Source organism: Ochotona curzoniae, unplaced genomic scaffold (assembly GCF_017591425.1).
Source record: "Ochotona curzoniae isolate NIBS_2020 unplaced genomic scaffold, NIBS_Ocur_1.0 contig_2321, whole genome shotgun sequence".
Taxonomy (NCBI): Eukaryota; Metazoa; Chordata; class Mammalia; order Lagomorpha; family Ochotonidae; genus Ochotona; species Ochotona curzoniae.
Window position 1 is genome coordinate 6991005 of NW_024465421.1, and position 22172 is coordinate 7013176.

Sequence of the window (22172 nt, forward strand, 5' to 3'; positions counted from 1 at the left end):
GCAGTGTTCCTCCGCCTCCCAAATGCTCCACGTGCGTGCAAGGTTTGGGAAGACAGGGATCCTGTAAAAGAAATATAGTGGGAATGTTTTCAGAGTCAATCAAAGTGTGATTTAAGCATGAGATAGATATTATTACTTCCGTCCAAAGAGGATGGGATGGGAGGGTGGGGGCAGCTCGGAATAATCACAGTGGAAGAGCAGGTCACGTGTGCTGAGAGCACGTGCTGGGAGTGCGTGTCCTTGAGTGATGTGCAAGTCATGCGTGCTGATCACGTGTGCGCTTCGCAGGCCGTGCTGGTCACGTGTGCTGGTCACATGTGCCCTTCACAGGACATGCAGGTCACGTGTGCAGAGAGGGTGTGCCCTTGAATGACATGAGGAGGCCTTCCTCTTCCAAACCCATGGGTGAATTCTCACAGTGAGAAAAATAAAAATGCAAGACATTCTCAGAACTCCTACCAGGACTGCTGAGGCGCCAAGGTCACCAAAAAAACAAGGCACGTTTGAAAGACTGTCCCATCCCAGAGGAACCTGAGTGGATGGGATAAGGAAGTGCCTTCTGGGGCCCAGCGCGGTGACCTAGAGGCTAAAGTTCTCACCTTGAATGCGCTGGGATCCCATATGGGCGCCGGTTCTAATCCCAGCAGCTCCACTTCCCATCCAGCTCCCTGCTTGTGGCCTGGGAAAGCAGTTGAGGACGGCCCAAAGCCTCGGGACCCTGCACCTGCGTGGGAGACCAGGAGGAAGTTCCCAGCTCCTGGCTTTGGATTGGCGCAGCACTGGCCGCTGCGGTCACTTGGGGAGTGAATCATTGGACAGAAGATATTTCTGTCTCTCCTCCTCACTATATAGATCTTTTAAAAAAAAAAAAAAAAAAAAGAAGTAGTGTCCTCTGACCTACTGGATGGGATGTTGGATCAGATTACATAAAAACTACAAGAAATCCAGATCAAGTGTGCATGCGATTTAAAAATGCATGAAAATGGTTTTGTTCATTATGGCTGCAAGACTTTGATGAGGAGGAAACCGAGCTGTGTTGCATGGGTGTTCTCTGTACTATCGTTGTGAGCTCAGCATAAATATAATAAAACTATTCTGAAATCTCTATTTTACACATAGGCCAAAGGAGCTGGCACTGTGGTGTAGTGCGTGAAGCTGCTGGCATCACAAAGCAATGCTGCTTCCAATCCAGCTCCCTGCTGATGTGCCTGGGAAAGCAGTTCCTGATGGGCCAAGTGCTTGGGCCCCTGCCACTCGTGGGGGAGACCAGGGCGGAGAGCGTGCTCCTGGCTCCAGCCTGGCCCAGTCCTGGCCGCTGCAGATGTTTGGGAAGTAAACAGCAGATGAAAGATACCTCTCTCTCTCACCCTGCCTTTTGAAGATAATCTTAAAACAAATAAACTAACAGGGCCTGGCACGATAGCCTAGTGACTAAAGTCCTCACCTTACACGTGCCTAGATCCCATATGGGTGCTGGTTTTGTGTCCTGGTTGCTCCATTTCGCACCCAACTCCCTGCTTATGGCCTGGGAAAACAGTCAAGGATGGCTCGGAGTCTTGGGACCCTGCACCCGCATGGGTGGGAGTCACGGAAGAGGCTCCTGGCTCCTGGCTTTGGATCGGCTCAGCTCTGGCCATTACAGCCACTTGGGGAGTGAATCATCAGATGGAGGATCTTCCTCTCTGTCTCTCCTCCTCTCTGTCTACCCAACTTTCCAATAAAAAGTAAGAAATCTTAAGAAAGAAAGTGATTCACTTGCATGCTGTGTGTAAGAAAGTTACTTCAAATGCAAAGATATTTGTGAAGGTGGGAAGTAAAAGGATGAAGTTACATGACGGAACCATTAACAAAGGAGTGGCAGTATTAATATCAGATGAGGTTTATTTCAGTGTCAAGCAGATCAGCAGGAATAAAGTGACTCCTCGATAAGACCGTCATTCCAGCGGTGTGTCCTCCGGGATCTGTCCTCCGTGGTGGGCCCGCCACCGACATGCAGATCTTTGTAAGGCCCGTACAGCAAAGTCCGCCACGCCGGAGGTCGCATTCCTTGGCACCAGAGCAAGTGGAGGCCACGTGCCAGGCGAGGGGAGAATTCCTCCCGGGCAGCCACTCTGACCTTTGTGGGCGGCCTTGATCTGACCGGGCCTCCAGAAGAGAAGCAGCTTATGGAGGAGGGATCGGCTGGCCACCTTGCACCACAACGGCAAGGCGAGCTGCCCCTGGCGGCCAGGGCCCCTCAAGGTGAAACGTGGGGTTCCTGGGGTTGCATCTCGGCAGACATCGCTGTGGCCAGCCCTAGCCGGCCTGCTGTGTCCGCAAACCGAAAGACAAGGAATTGCCCATGAGGAGTTAGTAAAAGTCATGACATAACAGCCACCACCAATCCAGTGGTGGACATTGTGGACACAGCGGGGTATGCTGCCCCTTGAGACCCCCACAGCCCACGTTGGAGTGCCTGGTGAGGGTTCTAACTAGCGCCGCCTGCTGGCAGATGTGGGAAGTGAATCAGCAGGTAAGAGCTCTTACCCTTGTGTGTCTGTGTCTTTGCCCCCAAATAATTTTTTTTTTCTTGAAAGATTTTATTTATTTTTATTGGAAATGCATATCAGATTCATGGAGAGAAGGAGATACAGGCAGGGAGCTGAATGGGAAGTGGAGCAGCTGGGACAAGAACCAGCACTCATACAGGATCCCAGGGCTCACAAAGTGAGAATTTAGCCATTGAACCGCTGAGCTGGGCTTATACCCAAATAATTTTTGAAATCATAATGAACTGAATAAAAATTAAAATGGAACTTACAAAAATTTGCACGACACAGTTAAGTAATCCAAGATTAATTCACAACACTTAACAGAAGGAATTGGACCTACCATTAAGTTCCCACCATAAGAAACTAGACAAAGCAAAGCAAAGCCCAAGACATACAGAAAGAAACAAATCCTACATATAACGAAAATCGCTGAAATGAAAAATAAAACCAGCAGTCCATAAAACAAAAGCATGTTCTTTGGAAGGTCAATACAGTTAATAAACTTCTAATGAGATGAGTAAAAGCAGACACAAGTTCCCGGTAACATAGGCCAGAGTCCACCTGGTGGCACAGCACGTGAAGCCATCTCCTGGCATGCCTGGAGTCCCATATTGGAGTGCTGGTTCAAGTCCCAGCCACTCTACTTCCAATTCACCTTCCTGCTAATACACCAGGGAAAGCAGCAAAAAATGGCCCCTGTGCACAGATGGAGCGCTGTGCTCCTGGCTTTGGACTGGCCCAGCCCTGATTGCTGTGGTCATTTGGGGAGTGAACCAGCAAATGGAAGAGAGAGAGTGTGTGTGTGTGTGTGTGTTACTCTGCCTGTCAAATATTTTTTTTTTTTCAAAAGAATGACATTGGCTGTCACTTCAGACTCCGTAGATTTGAAAGGATAATAAGGACTGGCCTTATAAATCAACTCTACTTGCAAAAGTTAAACAATTTGGGTGAAATAGACCAATTCCTTGAGAACCGTAAAACTACCCCCAAACTCACTGAGCTTGAAATAGATCAGCTGAAAAGCAGCAATTTTAAAAACTCAATACATAGTTCTTTTTTTTTTTTTTTTTTTTCTGCTTCAGTCCCACACAGCTAGTTAGGTGAGTCATTCAAAGGACCCACAGAGTTCTCATAAAGATGTGTTCTACCGGAAGGAACCTTCTAGCAAAGCACACAATGCAAGCACAGCAGGAGGAAGCTATAATAGGCGAGGGCTGGCGGGGTCAGGCACACCCTCTTTTGTCCTCCCTGCTGGGGACACATGTCCACAGCCTTGCTGGGACCTACATATGAAGTCCCCGCCCGGGCAGTAGTGTTGTGGCGTGGTAGACTAAGCTGCCCCTTTTGACACTGGCATCCCCTACCCCAGTCATGTCAAAGCAGGTAACTCCATTTCAGTCCTGGTTGCTTTGTTTCTGATCCAGCTTACCACCAATCCACCTTGCCAGTGGAGAGACCAGGATGCATTCCTGGCCATTACAACCATTTGGTGAGTAAGCCAGTTGATGAAAGATATATTCCTTCTCTTTATGCCTTTCCAAAGAAACAAAAGAAACATTAAAAAAAAAAAATTCTTGCTCAGGAAATCCCACTTGAATCTTGGAGTTAGAATCCTTCATGGGAGCTGTTTACATTTCTGCCACGTAGCCAAACAGCCCCAAGCCTGGCACCAGCAGCAGCCTGAGAATCTTTAGCCTCTGGTAAACCTGCTGACTGACTGGTGTGCCTTGGGCCCACTGTTGGGGAAGAGAGAAGAATGCCTCACCCAGATACTGTGTGAGTATTATAGAAGTTTAGTTCTCAGAGGTAGATGGAGGGTCACCATCATGGCTTTTGCGGTAAGGGCGAGAGGCGGGGAGAATAAAACAAATTTCTTGGGCCCAGTACAGTGGCTTAGTGGCTGAAGTCCCTGCCTTGAATGTACCTAGATCCCATATGATGCCAGTTCTAATCCTGGCAGCTCCACTTCCCATCCAGCTCCCTGCTTGTGGCCTGGGAAAGCAGTGGAGGATGGCCCAGAGTCTTGGGACCCTGCACCCACATGGGGAGATCTGGAAGAAGCTCCTGGCTTCAGATTGGATCAGCTTAGCTCTGGCTGTTGCGGCCACTTGGGGAGTGAATCATTGGACAGAAGATCTTCCTCTCCGTCTTTCCTCCTCTCTGTGGTTCTGCCTTTCCAATAATAAATAAATAAATCTTAAAAAGAGAGAGCTTTTCAGAACCAACTTGTTTTCCTGTAGAATTACAATCATGTTTAAAGGACTGTTGAAACTAACAATACAGAGAACATCTTAACTTCTGAAGGTGCCTTATTATGACACTAACAGCAAAGACTGGAGACTAAATCCTTTGTAAACATGGGTGGAAATTCCTCAATAAAAGATCAAGTAGGATTCAGCACTGCATAAAAATAATGGAGGCGGCAATGCTGGGGCGTAACAAAACCACTCTCTTTATTACCAGCATCTGATATGGACACTGGTTTGTGTCCTGGCTGCTCCACTTCTGATTCAGCAGCCTGCTTACAGCCTGGATTGCATTGGCAGACGGCTCAAGTGTTCGGGTCCCTGCATGCAAGTCGGGGACCCAGCTGAAGCTCCCGGTGCCAGGCTCTTGCCTGACTTAGCTGGATCTGAAGTACATCAGCCAGGACTTGAACCAGTTTTTATATGAATGCTGGCATGGGGGATGGGGCAGCAGCTTTACCTGATGGACCACTGTGTGGGTGGTTTTTTTTTTTTTTAAGATTATGTAAATGATAGGAGCCCAGAGCGATGGTGCAGTGGTTAAAGTCCTCGCCTCGCACGCCCAGGATCCCAGCAGCCCTGCTTCTCACATGGGACCCTGCACCCATGTGGGAGACCCGGAAGAGGCTCCTGGCTTCGGATTGGCATAGCATCAGCCGTTGCGCTCACTTGGGGAGTGAATCATCGGACGGAAGATCTTCCTCTCTGTCTCTCCCCTCTGTATGTCCGCCTTTCCAATAAAAATAAAATAAATCTTAAAAAAAAAAAGATTATGTAATGATAGAAAGCCCTGTCCTAGCTGCTCTTCAGCGATGTCTTCATGTGTTAGGGCTGCCTGACCTTGGCCCACAGCCAATGGAACCTTAACCAACGGAAGCTCATTTCCTCAGAGCTGAGGCCACAAGCCCCAAGGGCCAAGGGCTGGAAGGGCGGCCTCTGCCCGGGCCACCCTTTGTGACTTGCCAACATGGTCTTCTCCCCAGGCCTTCACGTCTTCCCTTCACGTGTCTGAGCCCCAGTCTCTTCGCCTCAGGACTCCAACCGTCTTAAAAGGTGCCCCGAATGACTCCATGTTAACCTACTTCCTTTGTCTTTCCAACAACAGTCACCTTGGCAGGTGCCGGCGGGGTTAGGATGCCAACCTAAGATTTTAGAGGGGAGTGTGTGACCCAGTTCAGCCCATACCACCCAAAAGGCCCAGCAGGCTTTTGTGTTGAACACAAAAACTTTCCAAATATATAAAATCTTCCCCGGGCTACAGGTTTCTTCATGCTTTCTCGTGGCTTTCATCTTTGCTCGGCTCTCAAGGCCATGAAAAGCCCAGGGTTATAAAAATACCTTGGCCATTGTGACATTCAGGAAGGTTCCATGCCGAGCCAGCGCTCACACGGCCCAGCTGGACGCCATCTTATTTCTTAGAGTCGCAGCTGGCCACCTGGTGGTGGTGGTGGGAGGGGTATATGATTGTACCCAGCCACTTTGAGGACTGTGACCCACTCAAGGAGTTCCTCTCCGTCCATGCCTGAACCAGTTCTGCCCAGAAATGGGTCCAGTCTTTGTGTGTGAGTTCCTTCTACAAAGTGTATCTGCCACATACAAAAAGACACGAAAACCCAGAGCCAGGCAGCTGAGCGCTAATAGCTGCTGTGGGACAGTGGGTCCAGCTGCCATCCCCTACCTGAGGGCTCCAGATGTGCCGCTTCTGTTTCCTGCTAATGTGCCTGGGAGGCAGTGAATGATGGCCCAAAGGACGACCTGCATGACAGGCTCAGATGGAGCTCCTGGCTCCTGGCTGTGGTCTGACCCAACCCCAGCTGTTGCCGGCATTTAGAGAGTGAATCAGTGGATGGAAGATGTTCTCTCTTTCTCTCTCTCTCTCCCCCTCTGTGTGCGTGTTGGTGTGTTGTGCTGTCACTTGCCCCAAATACATTTTCAAAAAATATACAAAGACCCAGATCAGCAGCTGGTAACCTGGGAGCGTTACTGACCACGCATATGCCTTGTGGAGGATCTTCAGTGGTTTCTGCCCAAGACTTTCATATAAAACACACAGGCACCTCCGTAACCCCGGAAGCCTCCTGCGCCAATCTCGAAGTGAAGATCTGGGCCCAGTTCAATGGCTCAACTGGCTCAGTTCTTGCCTAGTAAGCTCTGGGATCCTCTATAGACACTGGTTCATGTCCTGGCTGCTCCACTTCCATCCAGCTCCTTGTTTATGGCCTGGAAAAGCAGCAGAGAATGGCCCAAAGCCTTGGGACCTGCACCTGCGTGGGAGACCTGGAACAGGCTCTGGGTTCCCGGTTTCAGACCAGCTCAGTTCCAGCTGTTGTGACCACTTGGGGAGTGAATCAGTGGACAGAAGAGCTTTCTTTCTGTCTCTCCTCCTCTCTGTAGATCTGCCTTTCCAATAAAAATCAATAAAACTTTAAAAAAAGAAAAAGATTTGTGTAGCTCCTATTTTGTTGGCCAATCATCCGAGTTCAGCCAGCCCCCCTTCTGTTGGCATCTGGGGAAGGTCTTTTGCCTTACACCATCACAGGGCAGACGGCATCACGTGGCAGGACCCTGTGACATCAATCACATAGCAGGATCATGTGACATCACCACGGGCAGATGGCATCACACAGCAGGACCCTGTGGGGTCGTCATGGGGCAGACAGCATCACATTGGTAAGACCCTGTGTGAGAGAGGGAGCAAGAGAGCGGGGAGGGGCTGTACTCTCCTGGGAAGGCACTTCCTCCTGTAAGCCCCCTAACCCACCAGGAACACCAGCCTTGGAGCCTGGCACAAGGTATTCCCTGGGGCCAGGCCCTCCACACTAGTACATGAATGCCCAGGCTGCCAGACACAAGGACAAGTGGGAAGAAATGAAGGGAGAGTGAGAGAGACAGGAGGCTTCGAGGCAGAGACGGCAGTCTTGGGGGACGTGCCAGGTGTTGTCAGCGCACCCCTACCCTGGCCAAAAATCAGGCAAAAAAAAAAAAAAAAAAACCCGGAAAGAAAACAAAAGGTAGAGAAAAGCTGAAAGGGAATGAAAGAATGGCTAGCTACGGTGCTGAAGAACAGCCCGCTGAAGAGCTCTGTTAGGCAGCAGGCTGACGCTGCCGACAGTAAAGCCAGACTCCTCCCTGGCAGCTCGGGGTGTCAGGGACCCCTGCTGCAAAGCAGCTTGTGGCTTCTTTCTTTTCTTTCTTTCTTATTTAGAGATTTCTTTCTTTCTTTCTTTCTTTCTTTCTTTCTTTCTTTCTTTCTTTCTTTCTTTCTTTCTTTCTTTCTTTCTTTCTTTCTTTCTTTTTTTTCAATTAGAGAGGCAGATTCACTATGAGAAGGAGAAAGAAAGATCTTCCATCTGCTGCTTCACTTCCCAAGTGGCCACAATGACTGGGGAGCTGAGCCAGTCCAAAGCCAGAAGCCAGGAGCTTCTTCCGGGTCTCCCATGTGGGTGCAGGGTCCCAAGGTTTTGGGCCATCCTCTGCTGCTTTCCCAGGCCATAAGCAGGGAGCTGGATGGGAAGTGGAAAAGCCAGGACATGAATCAGTGCCTGTATGGGATCCCAGAGCTTACCAGGTGAGGACTGAGCCACTGAGCCATCGCCCTGGGCCTAGGTTAGGGTTTTCCAATGGATGACCTTGCTTTCTAGGCAAGAGACGGAGCAACCCTGGGTCAGGGCTGCTGACCCAGTGTCCCTGAAGACTGACACAGCAGGAGATACCAGCGAGAGACTGCAGGCAGACCCCAGGACCTTCCATGGCTTTCCTGCTGGCTGCTGGGTGTCTGCCACCTTTTCCCTCTGCAAAATGAACTCACTGTAATAGAAATAGAAAGCTCTGGGGCTACATGTTGTGGCCGCCTGTCTATAACGCCTGCATCCCATGTGGACACCAATTCGAGTCCTGGGCTGCTCCACTTCTGATTTAGCTCCCTGCTTGTGGCCTGGAAAAGCAGCAGAAAATGGCCCAGGTACTGGGCCCCTTCACCCATGTGGGAGACCTGGAAGAAGATGCTGCCTCTTGGATTCAGCCTGGCCCAGCACTGGCCAATTGCACCAAGCTGAGGCGTGAACTAGCAGAAGGAAGATCTTTCTCTTTGTATAACTTCGATTTTAAAATAAATAAATCATGGGAAAAAAACACAAGAAATTTGCACTCTGCTCTCCCAGCGAATGCTTTTATATTTTTAACTTAAGCTGTGGACACATAACTGCGGGTCTTGGAAGTTAGCGTGAACGTGCAGGTCCAGAAGTTGGAGGTGGCAGCCAGAAGCAGCACGTTCGTGCAGGGTGCTAAGCTCAGCTCTGACTACGGGGAAAAGTAAACAACCTAGAAATCACAAATAACTAGGTAAGCACATGCTTGGGACCCGCTGCATCCCCAGTTTCGGGGTCCCAGCCACTCCAAAGGTTCGCACTCCACCGACCACCTGTCGCAGGCAGAGCCACGCCCCCATGTGGTGGGCGGAGTCCCGAGCCCCGCCTCCCCGCGGCGGGAAGCTACTGCGCAGACGCCGACTCTTTGCCCCGCCCCATGCCCCCCTCTCCCACCGGGTCCTCCAGACCACCGAGCCCTCCTCCTAGAGCAGCCCCTGGGCGCCAACGGCAGGGTGACCGGAAGTGCTGGTGTCCGGGAGTCACAGCTGGTGTCCCTGGCTCGTTCTGTTGGTTGGCCGACACCTTGGGGGTCCGGCAGCGTGGGCCTGGGGGGTCCTCGGAGGTGTGGGGCGGAGGACACAGCTGTGCATGGCCAGTGAGCGCGCTGGGGCCGTGGGCGTGCCATGATTGACCCTGGAGCGTGTGTGCCTGGGTTCGCGTCTCTCAGCTGGCGCTCAGCAGGTGCTCCCTGCCTGTTGGCTATATAGAGAGGCGGGTGTTTCTGCAGGAGAGCAGGTGCACAGGTAGAGAGGTTACGAGAAGCAGAAGCGCAATGCACGTGGACTGCAAGCAGGTGCCTGTCGGCCCTCTTCCTGGTGAAGGAGCGAAAGGCTGGAACCTGGAGCAGGGTCCAGCTGCTGCTGGCCTCAAGGGAGGCACCCCGGAAGCAGCGCACAGGCGCCAGTCCTGGCCTTTAACTCCGGAGCCCGTGGCTTTCCTCTCCTGCCCCATGACTGGAGCTTGCGAAGTTACGTAACCCGTTAGGTTTTTGAATGTTACCATCCACACTTTAAGTCCATGTGTCATTGAATAAAATCATCCCATGGCGTTTGGTGGTGGTAGTGGGTGCGGGTGTGTTTGCCTTCACACAAAATGCTGGAAGCAGTGTGGCTTCTTCTCCCTCCTTTGCCCCCCTTTTCATTGAAAGCTGTGTGCAGAGGAGGCTGTTTGGCTAAACAGCATTGCCTCACTTGAGAGACTTACTGTATGTGGCCGCATTGCTTTCCAAAGAGCTGTTGGTGGACCGTCCTGGGACCCATTTAGGATATACTTGTCCGTTGGGCATTTACCGGTGCTAAGCGTGGAGCTGGCCATGGGGGAGTGGCGAGGGGAGCGGCCTAGGAGCAAAACAGACGCTGACCAGCCCCCTCCACCATGCAAGTGTGTAAGGAAGACAGACGAGGGGTCTGCAGATAGTGCAAGGGAAGTGAACATTATGAAGAAGCAATTCTGGAGATTTCCGTTCATTTGCACCTCTTTTGAGGGGTTCCCATCAGAATTTGTTTCAGGACTATACTATTGTAATAATATGGGGGAAGGGCCCGGCACCATAGCATAGCAGCCAAAGTCCTCACCTTGAATGAGGTGGGATCCCATATGGGCGCCGGTTCTAATCCTGGTGGCTCCACTTCCCATCCAGCTCCCTGCTTGTGGCCTGGGAAAGCAGTGGAGGATGGTCCGGAGTCTTGGGACCTTGTACCCGTGTGGGAGACCCGGAACAGGTTCTTGGCTCCTGGCTTCAGATTGGCTCAGCTCCAGCCATTGCGGCCACTTGGGGAGCGAAACATTGGATGGAAGATCTTCTTCTCTGTCTCTCCTCCTCTCTGTAGTTCTGCCTTTCCAACAAAAATAAAACAAAATAAACCTTTAAAAATATGAGGGAAATAATTTGCAGGGAAGGAATATGGGAAGGGGATATTGTACCATAAAGGTAAAAATAAAATAAAAGAGGGGAAAAAACAATTTATTTCAAAAACGAAGAGAGAGCCTGGCACGGTAGCCTAGTGGCTAAAGTCCTTGTCTTGCATGTACCGGGATCCCATATGGGCACTGGTTCTTACCCCGGATCTCTGCTTCCCTTCCCATCCGGCTCCCTGCCTGTGGCCTGGGAAAGCAGTAGGGGATGGCACAAAGCCTTGGGACTTTGGTGCCCATGTGCAAGATTTGGAAAAAGCGCTTGGCTTCTGGCTTTGGATCAGCTCAATTCTGGCCGTTGTGGCTCTCTTGGTAGTGAACCAGCAGGCTGAAGTTCTTTGTCTCTCCTTCTCTCTGTATATCTGACTTTCCCATAAAAAATAAGTAAATCTTAGAAAGAAATGAAGAGAGAGATCTCCTCATTGGTTCACTCCCCAAATGGTCGTAGGGCTGGACCAGGCTGAAGCCAGGAGGCTAGAACTCCATCCAGGTCTGTGGGAAGGGTGGCAGGGGCCTAAGCATTTAGGGCCTTCTGCTGTTTTCCCGGGCACATTAGCAGGGAGCTGGATGGGAAGCAGGGCTGCTGGGATTGGAACTGGAGCTCTCGGGGTGCTGGCATTTCAGGCAGAGGCCTACCCTGATGTACAACTTGGCTAGCCTCACTGTGTCCCAGTTTAGAAGCATCTGGGCCAGTCTGTGGTGCAGGGGGTAAAGCTGCAGCCTGTAACACTGGCATCCCATAAGGGCACTGGTTGGTGTTGGGCTGCTCCGTGCTCCGTGCAGCTCCCTGCTGACTGCTCAGGTACTAGATGGAACCCCTGGCTCCTGGCTTCAGGCTGACCCAGCTCTGGCCCCTTGGGGACCTCTGGGAAATGAATCAGCAGATGAAAGATCTTATTCTCTATAACTAGGACTTTTAAACCAATAAACACATGTTAAAAAAAGAAAAGAGAAAGCTTTCCTGGATTAATTCCACCAGTTTTTGGCTTTAACGTGAATTGTTCCTGAATTACTTGCTGCTTAAAACACTTGACTCCAATGAGACAGCCACTTCCCCAGGTGGCTAACGAGAGCCCACCTGGTCACCTGTCCTTACCTTTCCTCCTGGTTGTTCTCGACAAATGTCCTCACTTTGCTGAGTGTGTGGCCTCATGGCATGGCCTCATGTCCCTGTCTTATCTGGAAGGGCCACAGGAACCTAGTAGAGGGTGAACCATGGGTTTCAGCCCCTGCTCCTCCACTTCCTCACCCTGGGAATACTCTCTGGTGCACCCACTCCTGGAGGCTTCTCTCCCTGATGCTTGCCAGGTAGCCTGTATCAGGTACACCCCTGCCATGACAGCCCAGAGCCTCTTAGTTGCTCCCGGCTGACACCAGGTGTGTGGGTTATCTTGACCCCAGGAAGTTCCCTTCCAGTTGAGTCGGTTGAGTCATGACCCAGTCTTATCTGGACTTGGCAATAGCGCTGACAAGCAGAGGAGTTCAGCGGGCAGGACTGCCAGCCATCATCTTGGTAGCCACCTGTGCTCTAACCGCCAACACATAAATCAGGGGTCACGGAACTTGGGGGGTAGGGCTAGGTGTGGGGGACGGAGCTCAGCACAACCCCGCCTATGCGCCTTCCCTCCCAGGACCCCCCTCCCCTTAAAGCCTGCAGTGGATTGAGATGTATGGAGCTTTTATCTCCAGGGATCTATGGTTCCCATGGTCTCCAGCTCGTCCCCTTGCCCTGAAGGACAGCGCATGGGGCTGGATGGTCCAAGCTGCTGCCCCTGACATGGCCTTCTTGGTAAGCAGACCCCATCCGGGAAGCAATCCCAGAGTTCACCGAGTGGCCCCTTGCTGAGATCAAAGTTGCCTCCTTGCACTCCGGAAGCTCCAGGGACTGGGACAGAAGGATCAAACGCACACTTCTTATTGGTCATGGTGTTTTTATTTGCTTCCATTTTTTAAAATTTTCTCCCCATCCTCTTGAAAATGAAAGCCCATAAAAACTTTATTAGAATTAAATGCTAACCCCCCTAGCCTGGGGTTTAATAGATAAATAAACCTTTTAAGATTTCGTAAATCTTAAAAGGTTTATTTATTTGAATGGCAGGGCATCAGAGAGAGGAGAATCACAAAGAGATATAGCTCCTTTCTGCTGGTTCCTTCCCCAGATGGCTGTAACATCCAGGGCTGGGACAGGCCGACGCCAGGAGCTCTGTCTGTGTCCCCCACATGGTGGCCGGGGCCCCAGTGCTGGGCCTTCTGCTCCTGCCCCCCACCCAGGTGCAGGAGCAGGGAGCCGGACTGGAAGTGGAGTGGCTGGGACGACAACCAGCTGGAGGCAGTTAAGGATCTGCTTAAGGATTTGCTGCACCTCAGTGCCTTCCCGTCATTTAAATCCTGACGCCCAGGCAAAGTGGAGAGCTCATCATAGCTCATAACCTGTATTTTTCTCCTTGAGTCTCTGGTTTGAGGTCCCCAGGGAGCCAGTTCCCCAACTGAGACTTCTCCCCAAGTTTACTGAACTTATTGTATTAAGGTATTATCAGGTACCCGTGCGGAGCAGGGAAGAGTAACTTTAGGGCCATTATGAGAGTTTTTTTTTTTTTTAAGGCCTACGAATTCTCGTGGCCTCCAGGACCCTTCATGGCCAACACACCTTAGAGGGGTCCCCTAAGAGGACGGAGTCCCTTTTCCACTTGAGGACCCAGGAGGGAGGCGGGGGAGCTAATCACAAGGACGTTGTCTTACATGGTGCCTGGCTAATCACAAGGACGTTGTTCCCAGGAAAGAGGCCGGGGCATCCTGCAACACGAACCTGGCGTGCGTGTGTGGGGTGCGGGTGATGGGAAGCGCGCATGCGCGCCGCGAGGTCGCGAGTGATCGGGCCGAGCCTGTGTGCGCGCCCCCTGCCGGCAGGCTGCGGGGAGCGGAGGGGGCGGGGCATCGCCGCTCCCGGTCCAGCGGCCCGCATCCGGCGGACGCCGGAAACGCTTCTCCGCCCCTGCCACTGGGCCATGGAGACTGTAGCCCAGTAGAGTGCCCTGAGAGGAAAAGCCGGGGGGCGGCGGCGGCCATGGAGGCCGTGCTGAACGACCTGGTGTCTGTAGAGGATCTGATGGTGAGCCCTGGTCCCGCGGGTGGGGAAGGGGGAAGAGTTGGGAGGACGGACCGCGAGAGGAGAGTCGGCCCCGGAGACGAACCCTCCTGCCAGTTTCAAACTTGGCGAGGGGAAGCCGAACTACGGCTCCCGGCAGCCCCCGCGCCACCCGGCTCCTGTCCCAAGCGCACTCTTTGCCGCGGAGGCTGCTGGGGCTCGTAGTTTCTCCCGCCACCACACCTCCAACTGGAGCAGGCCCACTGGGTCTAAAACCCCAGAAAGGGGTTTTAGGTTCTGTCAGGTTCTGGGTCCTGTGTATGGTGTGGGAGATCAGTCGTGGGGGGCACACAGCGACCCGGCGTCGCGCTGCACACACTGCTGACACCGGCGCGATGCCCAGGGCATTGCCCTCCAGGTCTCAAGCCTTCGTAGCCCCGGGAGGTAGGCAGGCACTGGCTCCCCAACCCTCCGCCCAGCCACCCTGTTCTTTTGCCAGACAAGCCAAGGGTGCAGGCGCGGCTGGGTGGGGCAGGCCGGGCCCGCGTGTGGGCTGTTTTGAGCAGTTGTGACAGCGTGTTTACTGTGCTGCTCGCGGTCAGCTGCTCCGGGAGCGGTGCCTGGAGCTGCCACCAGGCGGCATCTCCACCCGGGACCGCCAGGGGCACCCCGGGATGGAGCTGGGTGTGTGTGTGTGTACCCCGGGATGGAGCTGGGTGTGTGGGTGTCACAGTGTGTGACAGTGTGTGGGTCAGGGTCCGTGTGTGTGTGTGTGTGTGTGTGTGTACCCCGGGATGGGGCTGGGACTGGGTGTGTGTGTGTGTGTACCCCGGGATGGAGCTGGGTGTGTGTGTGTGTGACTGTGTGGGTCAGGGTGTGTGTATGTGTGTGTGTGTGAGGGTGTGGGTGTCAGGGTGTGTGTATGGGGGGGGGGTACCTCGATCTCAGCGAGCATGGTAGGGCAGAAGCGCAGGGAAGGGTGACTGGGGGCCAGACAGGAAATGAGTGACACCTGTCATTTCCCCATGATGGTCAGTCAGCCTCTTTCCTCTTTTGCGGGCAGAAATTTGAGAGGAAGTTTAAGTCGGAGCAGGCGGCCGGCTCGGTGTCCAAGAGCACGCAGTTTGAGTACGCCTGGTGCCTAGTGCGGAGCAAGTACAATGATGACATCCACAAAGGCATCACCCTGCTGGAGGGTGAGCCGGCCGCCCCTCCCCAGTCGCCGCTGGCCATGGGTGGACCTCACCGCCCAGCACAACCCCGGGTCAGCCCAGTAGGCTCTGCTGTGCCTCCACATTGGATGCCTTGGAGGGAGAGTTGGGAGGAGATGGGAGCAAGTGCAGATGGTGCTAATGGGATGGGAACCCTTGTCCCTCTCCTGGTATGTGCTGGATCCTCCATCAGTGGCCACAGAGCTTGGCCAGTGCCTCTGCGCCCCTTTTCTCTAGGTTAAGTGACCATTTCCGAACCTTTGCTATTGGCAAAGGCTGTCTGTTGTTTGCCCATTGTAAAACTGTAAAAATAAGGGGCTTTCTTAACACGGAAGGATCCATTCTGCCTGTGCAGCGTGGCCAGTTTTAGCTTACAGCTGGGCACAGCTGCAGAACTGCCTGTCCCCGCTCCTCTAACTCCCCAGGCACTGCCACTGTAGCTGAGGGGACCTAGGACAGCTGCAAACTGACCTAGTGACCCGTGTGGTGTGGGCAGAGCCTGCAGGAGGCCTCTGAAGCCAAAACAGGTGGAGTGGTTCAGGGGAGCCCAGTTCTGAGCAGGTGCTTGAGGAAGGGAGGTGGGGAGTACAGCCCTCATTATGAGTAGCAGCCCCTCAGCCCCCGCCTCCCGCTCCGTGTCCTGTCTGCTCCAGGACAGGGATGCTGATGCGGTGGGGGTGGGAGGCACAGGGCTGCTGCTGTGGGCCCCAGAGCCGTGACTTGGACAGCTGGGAGTTTGAAACTGACACTGGGGGCCCAGAGCTGTGAGCCTCCCAGGGTCCCTTGGCATTGGGGGTGGGACTGGGTGGGACAAAGGGGAACAGTGTGTGACTCCTCCCCGCCATGCCCCATGTCCCCTCAGAGCTGCTGCTGAAAGGCAGCAAGGAGGAACAGCGGGATTATGTCTTCTACCTGGCCGTGGGCAACTACCGGCTCAAGGTAGGCGCAGGGCGCCCTGGGTGTGTGTGTGTACCTGTGGCCACTTGGGGTGTCCTAGCCAGGTGCATGTGCCTGTGCACGTGTGGGCTCAGGGTGCCCTTGCTGTTCACATGCGCGTGCGTGGCAGTGAAGGGTGTGGGGGTTATGTTGGATCTGGGAGGCAAGAGGGAGAGGGAGGGTGTGGCTGGAGCTCAGCCTGCGTGGAGGTGTTGTGGGGGGGGGGGAAGTTATTATCTCCCAGGCTTATCATCCCCAGCAGTCAGGCGGAGCTGTTGGTGGACTCTACTCCCCCGGGTGAGGCCACAGGGCAGCAAGGGCTGTCTGGCTGGGCGGTGGCGTGAGCCCCTGGGGGTGAAGGCTGGAGGGGTGCAACCTGAGTTGCTTGTGTGCTGCTCTCCACCCCCTACCACTGTGAGTGCAGGAATATGAGAAGGCCCTGAAGTACGTGCGGGGGCTGCTGCAGACTGAGCCCCAGAACAACCAGGCCAAGGAACTGGAGCGGCTCATCGACAAGGCCATGAAGAAGGGTGAGTGCCATGCTCTGTCATACCCCCCTCCCCCCAGTAGATGATGCCACTCCCAGCTGCCCCCCTCCAAGCCCCGCCTCTCGGAAGCTGTCTTGGCAGCCCTCCTGCTGCAGGGTGGGGTGTGTGTATATCCGGGTGGCACTTGACATCAACTCCACCCCCCCATTCCCCCGTAGATGGACTGGTGGGCATGGCTATCGTTGGGGGCATGGCCCTGGGTGTGGCAGGACTGGCTGGACTCATCGGGCTTGCCGTGTCCAAGGCCAAATCCTGAAGACGACAGCATCACCCCCTCCGCCCCGGGGGACTCACCAGAGCCCTGGACGACATGGACAACGTGCAGAGAGAGGGCCTCAGCCCTGCTGCCCCTAGCCTGTCCTCCCATTCCCCACACACCCTGTCACCCTTCCCTGTGGCCTTCAGCCTCTGCCACCCCTGGGGAGACCTGTCCTTTAGCCCTGAATCATGTGCTCTGGGATGAGTGTAAATAAATGCGCGCCATGGCTTGGGAGCCTCTGTGTGTCGTGGGCTGAGGGCGGGGTGGCGTCACAGGGTACTGAGGGTGAGGGTGGTTTCTCCAGCAGTCCGCAGGCCACTGTGGGGTTCTCTCCTGCTCCACCCCCATCCTGCAATGGCAGACAAACCTGGGGGACAGCAGCAGAGAGGAGGGCACGATGGTACCTCTCCTGACCCACTCCACCTCCTCCTGCCACCTGGAGTTTTCTACTCCACCCCCAATCCGCGCCACTTCCTCCCTTTGTCTTCCCACACCCTCCCCTTCCTCCTCTCCCATCCATATCCCCAGGGTAATGGAGGAGGGAGCATTGGCATCAGGCCTGGGGCAGACAAGGGTCTCAGGGTGGGTGGGAAATGCAGGGCCAAGGCCAAGCCCACGCCCTCTCCTCTCGTGCCAAGCTCCGCTCGCTGCATACCTCTCGTTCCACAGCCCAGCACGGCTGGGAGCGGGGGGGGGGGGAGGTACCCTAGGGGAGCCTGGCACGGGAGGGGCAGAGTGCCATTCTGTCCAGGGGGCACTCCAGTGCCACTCATCAGAATTGGGTCTTGGGACAGGCAATGAGAGCGCGGCAGGTGCTTGAGGTGGCTCGCCCCTGGGGGTGCTAAATCCGTCATCAGCCAGCAGAGTCCTTGGCAGTTCGCCGTAAGTGAAGCGGTTAGAGATTAGCCACAGTAGTGGCTTCCCGCTTGGCAGCAGGATCAAACTCAATGCCGGGGGTCAATGGTCAGACCAGTATGGCTGGGTGGGAGGAAGGGGGATTCAAGTTCAAGATGTTTGGAGAGGGACTCTTTGGTGGCCTCACCCCAGCCCTGGGGCCTCAGCTAGAATGGGGATGGTCCCTGAAGGCAAGCGCTTGGTCAGTGTTGGGGGGCACACACTTCACCCCCAGTTGCTTTGCCAGAAGACATGGTCAGCCTGCCATCCTCACTGATGGGACGTCAGAACCGTTGGCCTCTCCCCAACTGCCACCTCTCCCCGTGGCTTTCTTGGACGCTGCAGTGACCTGACCCCGGGTCACTCTCACCCATCCCATTCCCAGTCGCGGAAACCCCTGGCAGGTGTCTTGGGGTCTGTTTTTTTTCCTCTTGCTCTCGGGGGCCCCTGACGAAGGCTGAGTCAGACCAGCCATTTCCCCTTGGCACCCAGAGCCGCCCATGGGGGCCCCTCCTCGGCCGTATCCCATATCCGTTCGTCATTCCTGGGTAAGTCCGTCCCCCCTACCGTGGGGCGGGGAGCCCTGGGCAGCAGTGCTCTGGGGGAGGGGGTGGACTTTTGGCCTGTTTGGCTTATTCCCTCCATCTCCGCAGCCACAGCTGCCGTGGGCTGGCCTCATTCTTCTGAGCCGCCAGGAAAAGGGGGCCCCCGAGCGAGCCAACAAGTGAGGGCAGCTGTCACCTGGGCCACCGCGCGACCTGTGGCCTGAGGAGGAGGAGGAGGAGGAAGGCAGGGGCTGCTGCAGGATTCCGGCCCTTCCCAGCTGCCCTGAGCCCCCTTTCCGGTTCCCCACGGGCTCCTAGCCCCGTCGGGGCCCTGTGTCTGCCATGTCCGTGGCCGTGGAGACATTTGGCTTCTTCATGACGGCCCTGGGGCTGTTGATGCTGGGGGTGACCCTGACCAACAGCTACTGGCGCGTGTCCACCGTGCACGGCAACGTCATCACCACCAACACCATCTACGAGAACCTGTGGTACAGCTGCGCCACCGACTCGCTGGGGGTCTCCAACTGCTGGGAGTTCCCATCCATGCTGGCCCTATCTGGTACGGGCTGGGCTGGGTGGGGGGCGTGGTGTGGTGGGCACCGAAGGCCCATAGGGATTCAGAGGGGTCTGGGGCCCAGGCTGCGGGGGACATGACTCCTGGCCTTGGTTGCTCTGCTTAGTCAGGCGACAGGCCCAGCTCCTAAGAGGTGGTCGTGAGACATGGATGGGGCGGATGTGCTTTTGTTGGCATTGGCGGCAGTGTATCCACCTGCTCCATGCCAATGGTGAGTGCCGCGGAGTGGGGTTGCCCGGCTCGGCACAGAGTGGAGGTGGCCCTGTCGTCCTGTGTGTAGGGGCCTCGGCAGGTGTATTTTGTGAGCTTGGTGGCAGCCTGAGGCTCTTCGGGGCCCAGACAGGAGCTGTTCCTCTCCTTGGTTCCACCTGGGGGCCACAGCAGTCTCCCGTTTGTCACTCACCATGGGGACCAGGCAGCCCCGTGCTTGGGGGCTCCCCTTCTGTGGTCTCCCAGACTCACTGGGTTTGGGGAGCCATCCTCTCTCCCACGCACTGTGTCATAGGTGCTGGGGTAGGGGAGGAGCTGAGGCCCACCTTAGCCACGAAGCTGTTCTGAACAGTGAGGGCTGCAAGGGAAACTCTTGCAGGAAGCTTCTATTAATTTCTCCAAGCCTTATGGTACAAGTCAGGCGAGTGCGCCCAAGACCTTTTACAGACAGTGCAGTATGGGCCGGAAACCCCTGAGTGCCGAGTGACCAGAGGAACTGGGGAGGCAGCCCCCACCTGGCATGTCTGTGTGAGTGGGTGTGAGAGGGGTGCAGAAGCCGGCTGGCAGCAGGCCAGAGCCCGGGACTTCCCCGGCATGGTGTCCTCGGTGGCTCTGATGCTGGGCGGGGCTGGGGGTGTTAACTTGCTTCTGAGGAGCCCAGGAGCTGCTTGCACACACGGGAGGCCTGGGACCATTGTGGTTCGGGCTCCAAGCACTCACCCATGCCTGTCCCTTGGCCACCAGCACCATCTGCTGAGGCCCCGGGGGTGGGGTGTGGCAAACCGTGCTCCTGGAGAACTTTGTCCCTCCTCCCTACTCCCCTTCCAGAGAGGAAGACTGCCCCGCCCAGAAAGGGGGTGCAAGGTCCTGGAGAGTTCTTAGAATTCAGAGATGGACAAGGGAGGAGAGGGTCGGTCCTTCATCCCTCAGCTCTGAGCTCTGCAATGAGCTAGGTGCCCTTGGCAGTCCTGGGCCCTTGGCCGCAGCCCACTGCTGCCCCCTACCGGTCACTCTAGGAAGAAGCAATACAAGATGTTGACCCTGGGCCCTGCAGACGTGGGCAAGGGGCTGCGTATCCTCAAGTGGACGCTGCTCCCGGTGTGCAGCTGACAGAGGTTAGAGGTGCCGCCAGACGGCCTGCCAAAGCATCATCGGAAGAAGACCCTGTGGCCGAGGGGTGCGCAGGCCGGGCCCCCTCCCACAAGGAGCAGGGTCGTGAGGGGCTGGCCGGATTGTAGAGGGGAGGCACTGACGGCTGTGTCCCCCTTCCCCAGGGTATGTCCAGGCCTGCCGCGCACTCATGATCACCGCCATCGTCCTGGGCTTCCTGGGTCTCTCCCTAGGCATGCTGGGGTTGCGCTGCACCACAATCGGCGGCACGGACGGCTCTAAGAAAGCCAAGCTGGCGGCCATCGCTGGTGCCCTGCACATACTGGCCGGTAATGGGGGCTGGACCTGAGGTGGGTGGGGGAAGGAGGCCTTGGCTGCAGACCCTATTCTTGGAATTTGGGCGACAGGCAAGCCCACCAGCTCTGTTTCCTGAGCTGCCGCCACGGGTCAGGCTCCAGCCAGGCGTGGGAGGGACGTCGAGGGGGCTGGCCAAGCTGGGCGTCTGCGTGCGCAGGTGCGGGCTGGTACAGGGTGCCTGGGGTGCTGGCTTGTTTCCCAAGCTGAAAACAGCCTGGGAACGGGCAGTGGGCACAAGGTCTGTGTAGGATTTGGATGTGTCTAGGCGAGGCAAGCATGACCCCAGACCCCAGCAGTGTCAGCAGGTGGGAGGTTGTCCCTGCCAGTGCCAGAGGGAGTTTCCTGCAGGGAGCTGGTGCTTTTGGACTTGATGGATGCCCAAGTCCTACTCTGGGCAGCTCCTTCTGCAAGTTCCCGCACTGCTCTTCCACCTGCAGGGCTCTGTGGCATGGTGGCCATCTCCTGGTATGCAGCCAACATCACCCAGGACTTCTTCAACCCCTTGTATGCGGGAACCAAGTGAGTGTTGGGGAGGCCTTGCCTCGGGGGAGGGGCACACAGATTGTCCCCGGAAAGGTGCTCAGCTACCCCACCCCCACCCCAGGTATGAGCTGGGCCCTGCCCTCTACCTGGGCTGGAGCGCCTCCTTGCTGGCTATCCTGGGCGGCATCTGTCTGTGCTCCCATTGCTGCTGCTTCTCCAGGGAGGATCCGGACACCAGGTGAGGGGGGTGTGGGCTGGGGGGCAGCTGGGAGCACGGGCCTCCTTCTCTTCTGACCCGTGGGCTCCTCTCCCCACAGGGCCCGGCTTCCCTACAAGGCGTCCACTGCTGTGCTGCCTCAGGTTGCCTCAGATGAAGGCGACAGCAGCTTTGGCAAATACGGCAAAAACGCCTATGTGTAGAAGCTCCGGCCTGCACACCCCATTTTCCTTTCAACTCCCCCACCCAGTGAAGAGGGGTCCCCGGCCCCCAGGGCTCCAGGCTGGGGTTCATCCTCCAACTTGGGCAGGTCCCAGCCAAGCCTGGAAGCCACGCCCCCAGCCGGAGGCACTCCCCAGTCCCAGCCCTGGCCAAGCCACTCCCACCCACACCCTCAGCGAGTCCCGCCCACACCTAAACCACTCCCACCAAGCCACGCCCCTCCGAGACCCTACCCCAAACCAGAGCCACTCCCAAGTCCCCGCCCCCAGCCAGAGCCCCGCCCCGGCCACGCCTCCTCTCCCGGCCGAAGCGGCTCCTAGGAGGGCTGTGTCCCCAGTTGTTGGTGTTATGTGTAAATTCGCGCATTAATAAATGTAAACTGTGATTGTAGCAGGAACTCAAGGGGTCATGAAGAGGCCAGCCAAGCGCGCAGGAGGCCTCCAGGGCTCTGTTGTGGTCTTGGACACCGTACTGTCCTTCTACCCCACTTGGGGGAGGTGGCATCTCTGAGTCTCCAGGAGCTGAGTTCCAGGAAGGGGGAATCTTGGTCAACAGGGACCTAAGTCACCACCCCGATCATGGCTGTTCTAGGATCTTAACTGATCTGGAGCAGCGTCTGCCCTGGCCTGAGCCTGGCTATTTGGAATTACTAAGCCCTCTGGAGACTGGGTGGCAAGTAACC

General features: G+C 55.6%; 2 protein-coding genes across 2 annotated transcripts; both read left to right on the forward strand.

The window, feature by feature from the left end:
- Positions 1-13768: 13768 nt before the first annotated feature.
- On the forward strand, positions 13769-17112 carry FIS1 (fission, mitochondrial 1). Its single transcript, XM_040972862.1, has 5 exons — positions 13769-13948; positions 14988-15120; positions 15998-16074; positions 16496-16601; positions 16778-17112. The coding sequence occupies exons 1-5, from the start codon at positions 13904-13906 to the stop codon at positions 16873-16875; spliced, it is 459 nt and encodes a 152-aa protein (XP_040828796.1). The 5' UTR covers positions 13769-13903; the 3' UTR covers positions 16876-17112.
- Positions 17113-17992: 880 nt separating this feature from the next.
- Positions 17993-21918, forward strand: CLDN15 (claudin 15). The gene is made up of 5 exons (XM_040973817.1): positions 17993-18876; positions 20376-20540; positions 21006-21087; positions 21173-21289; positions 21369-21918. The coding sequence occupies exons 1-5, from the start codon at positions 18660-18662 to the stop codon at positions 21469-21471; spliced, it is 684 nt and encodes a 227-aa protein (XP_040829751.1). The 5' UTR covers positions 17993-18659; the 3' UTR covers positions 21472-21918.
- The last annotated feature ends 254 nt before the right edge of the window (positions 21919-22172 follow it).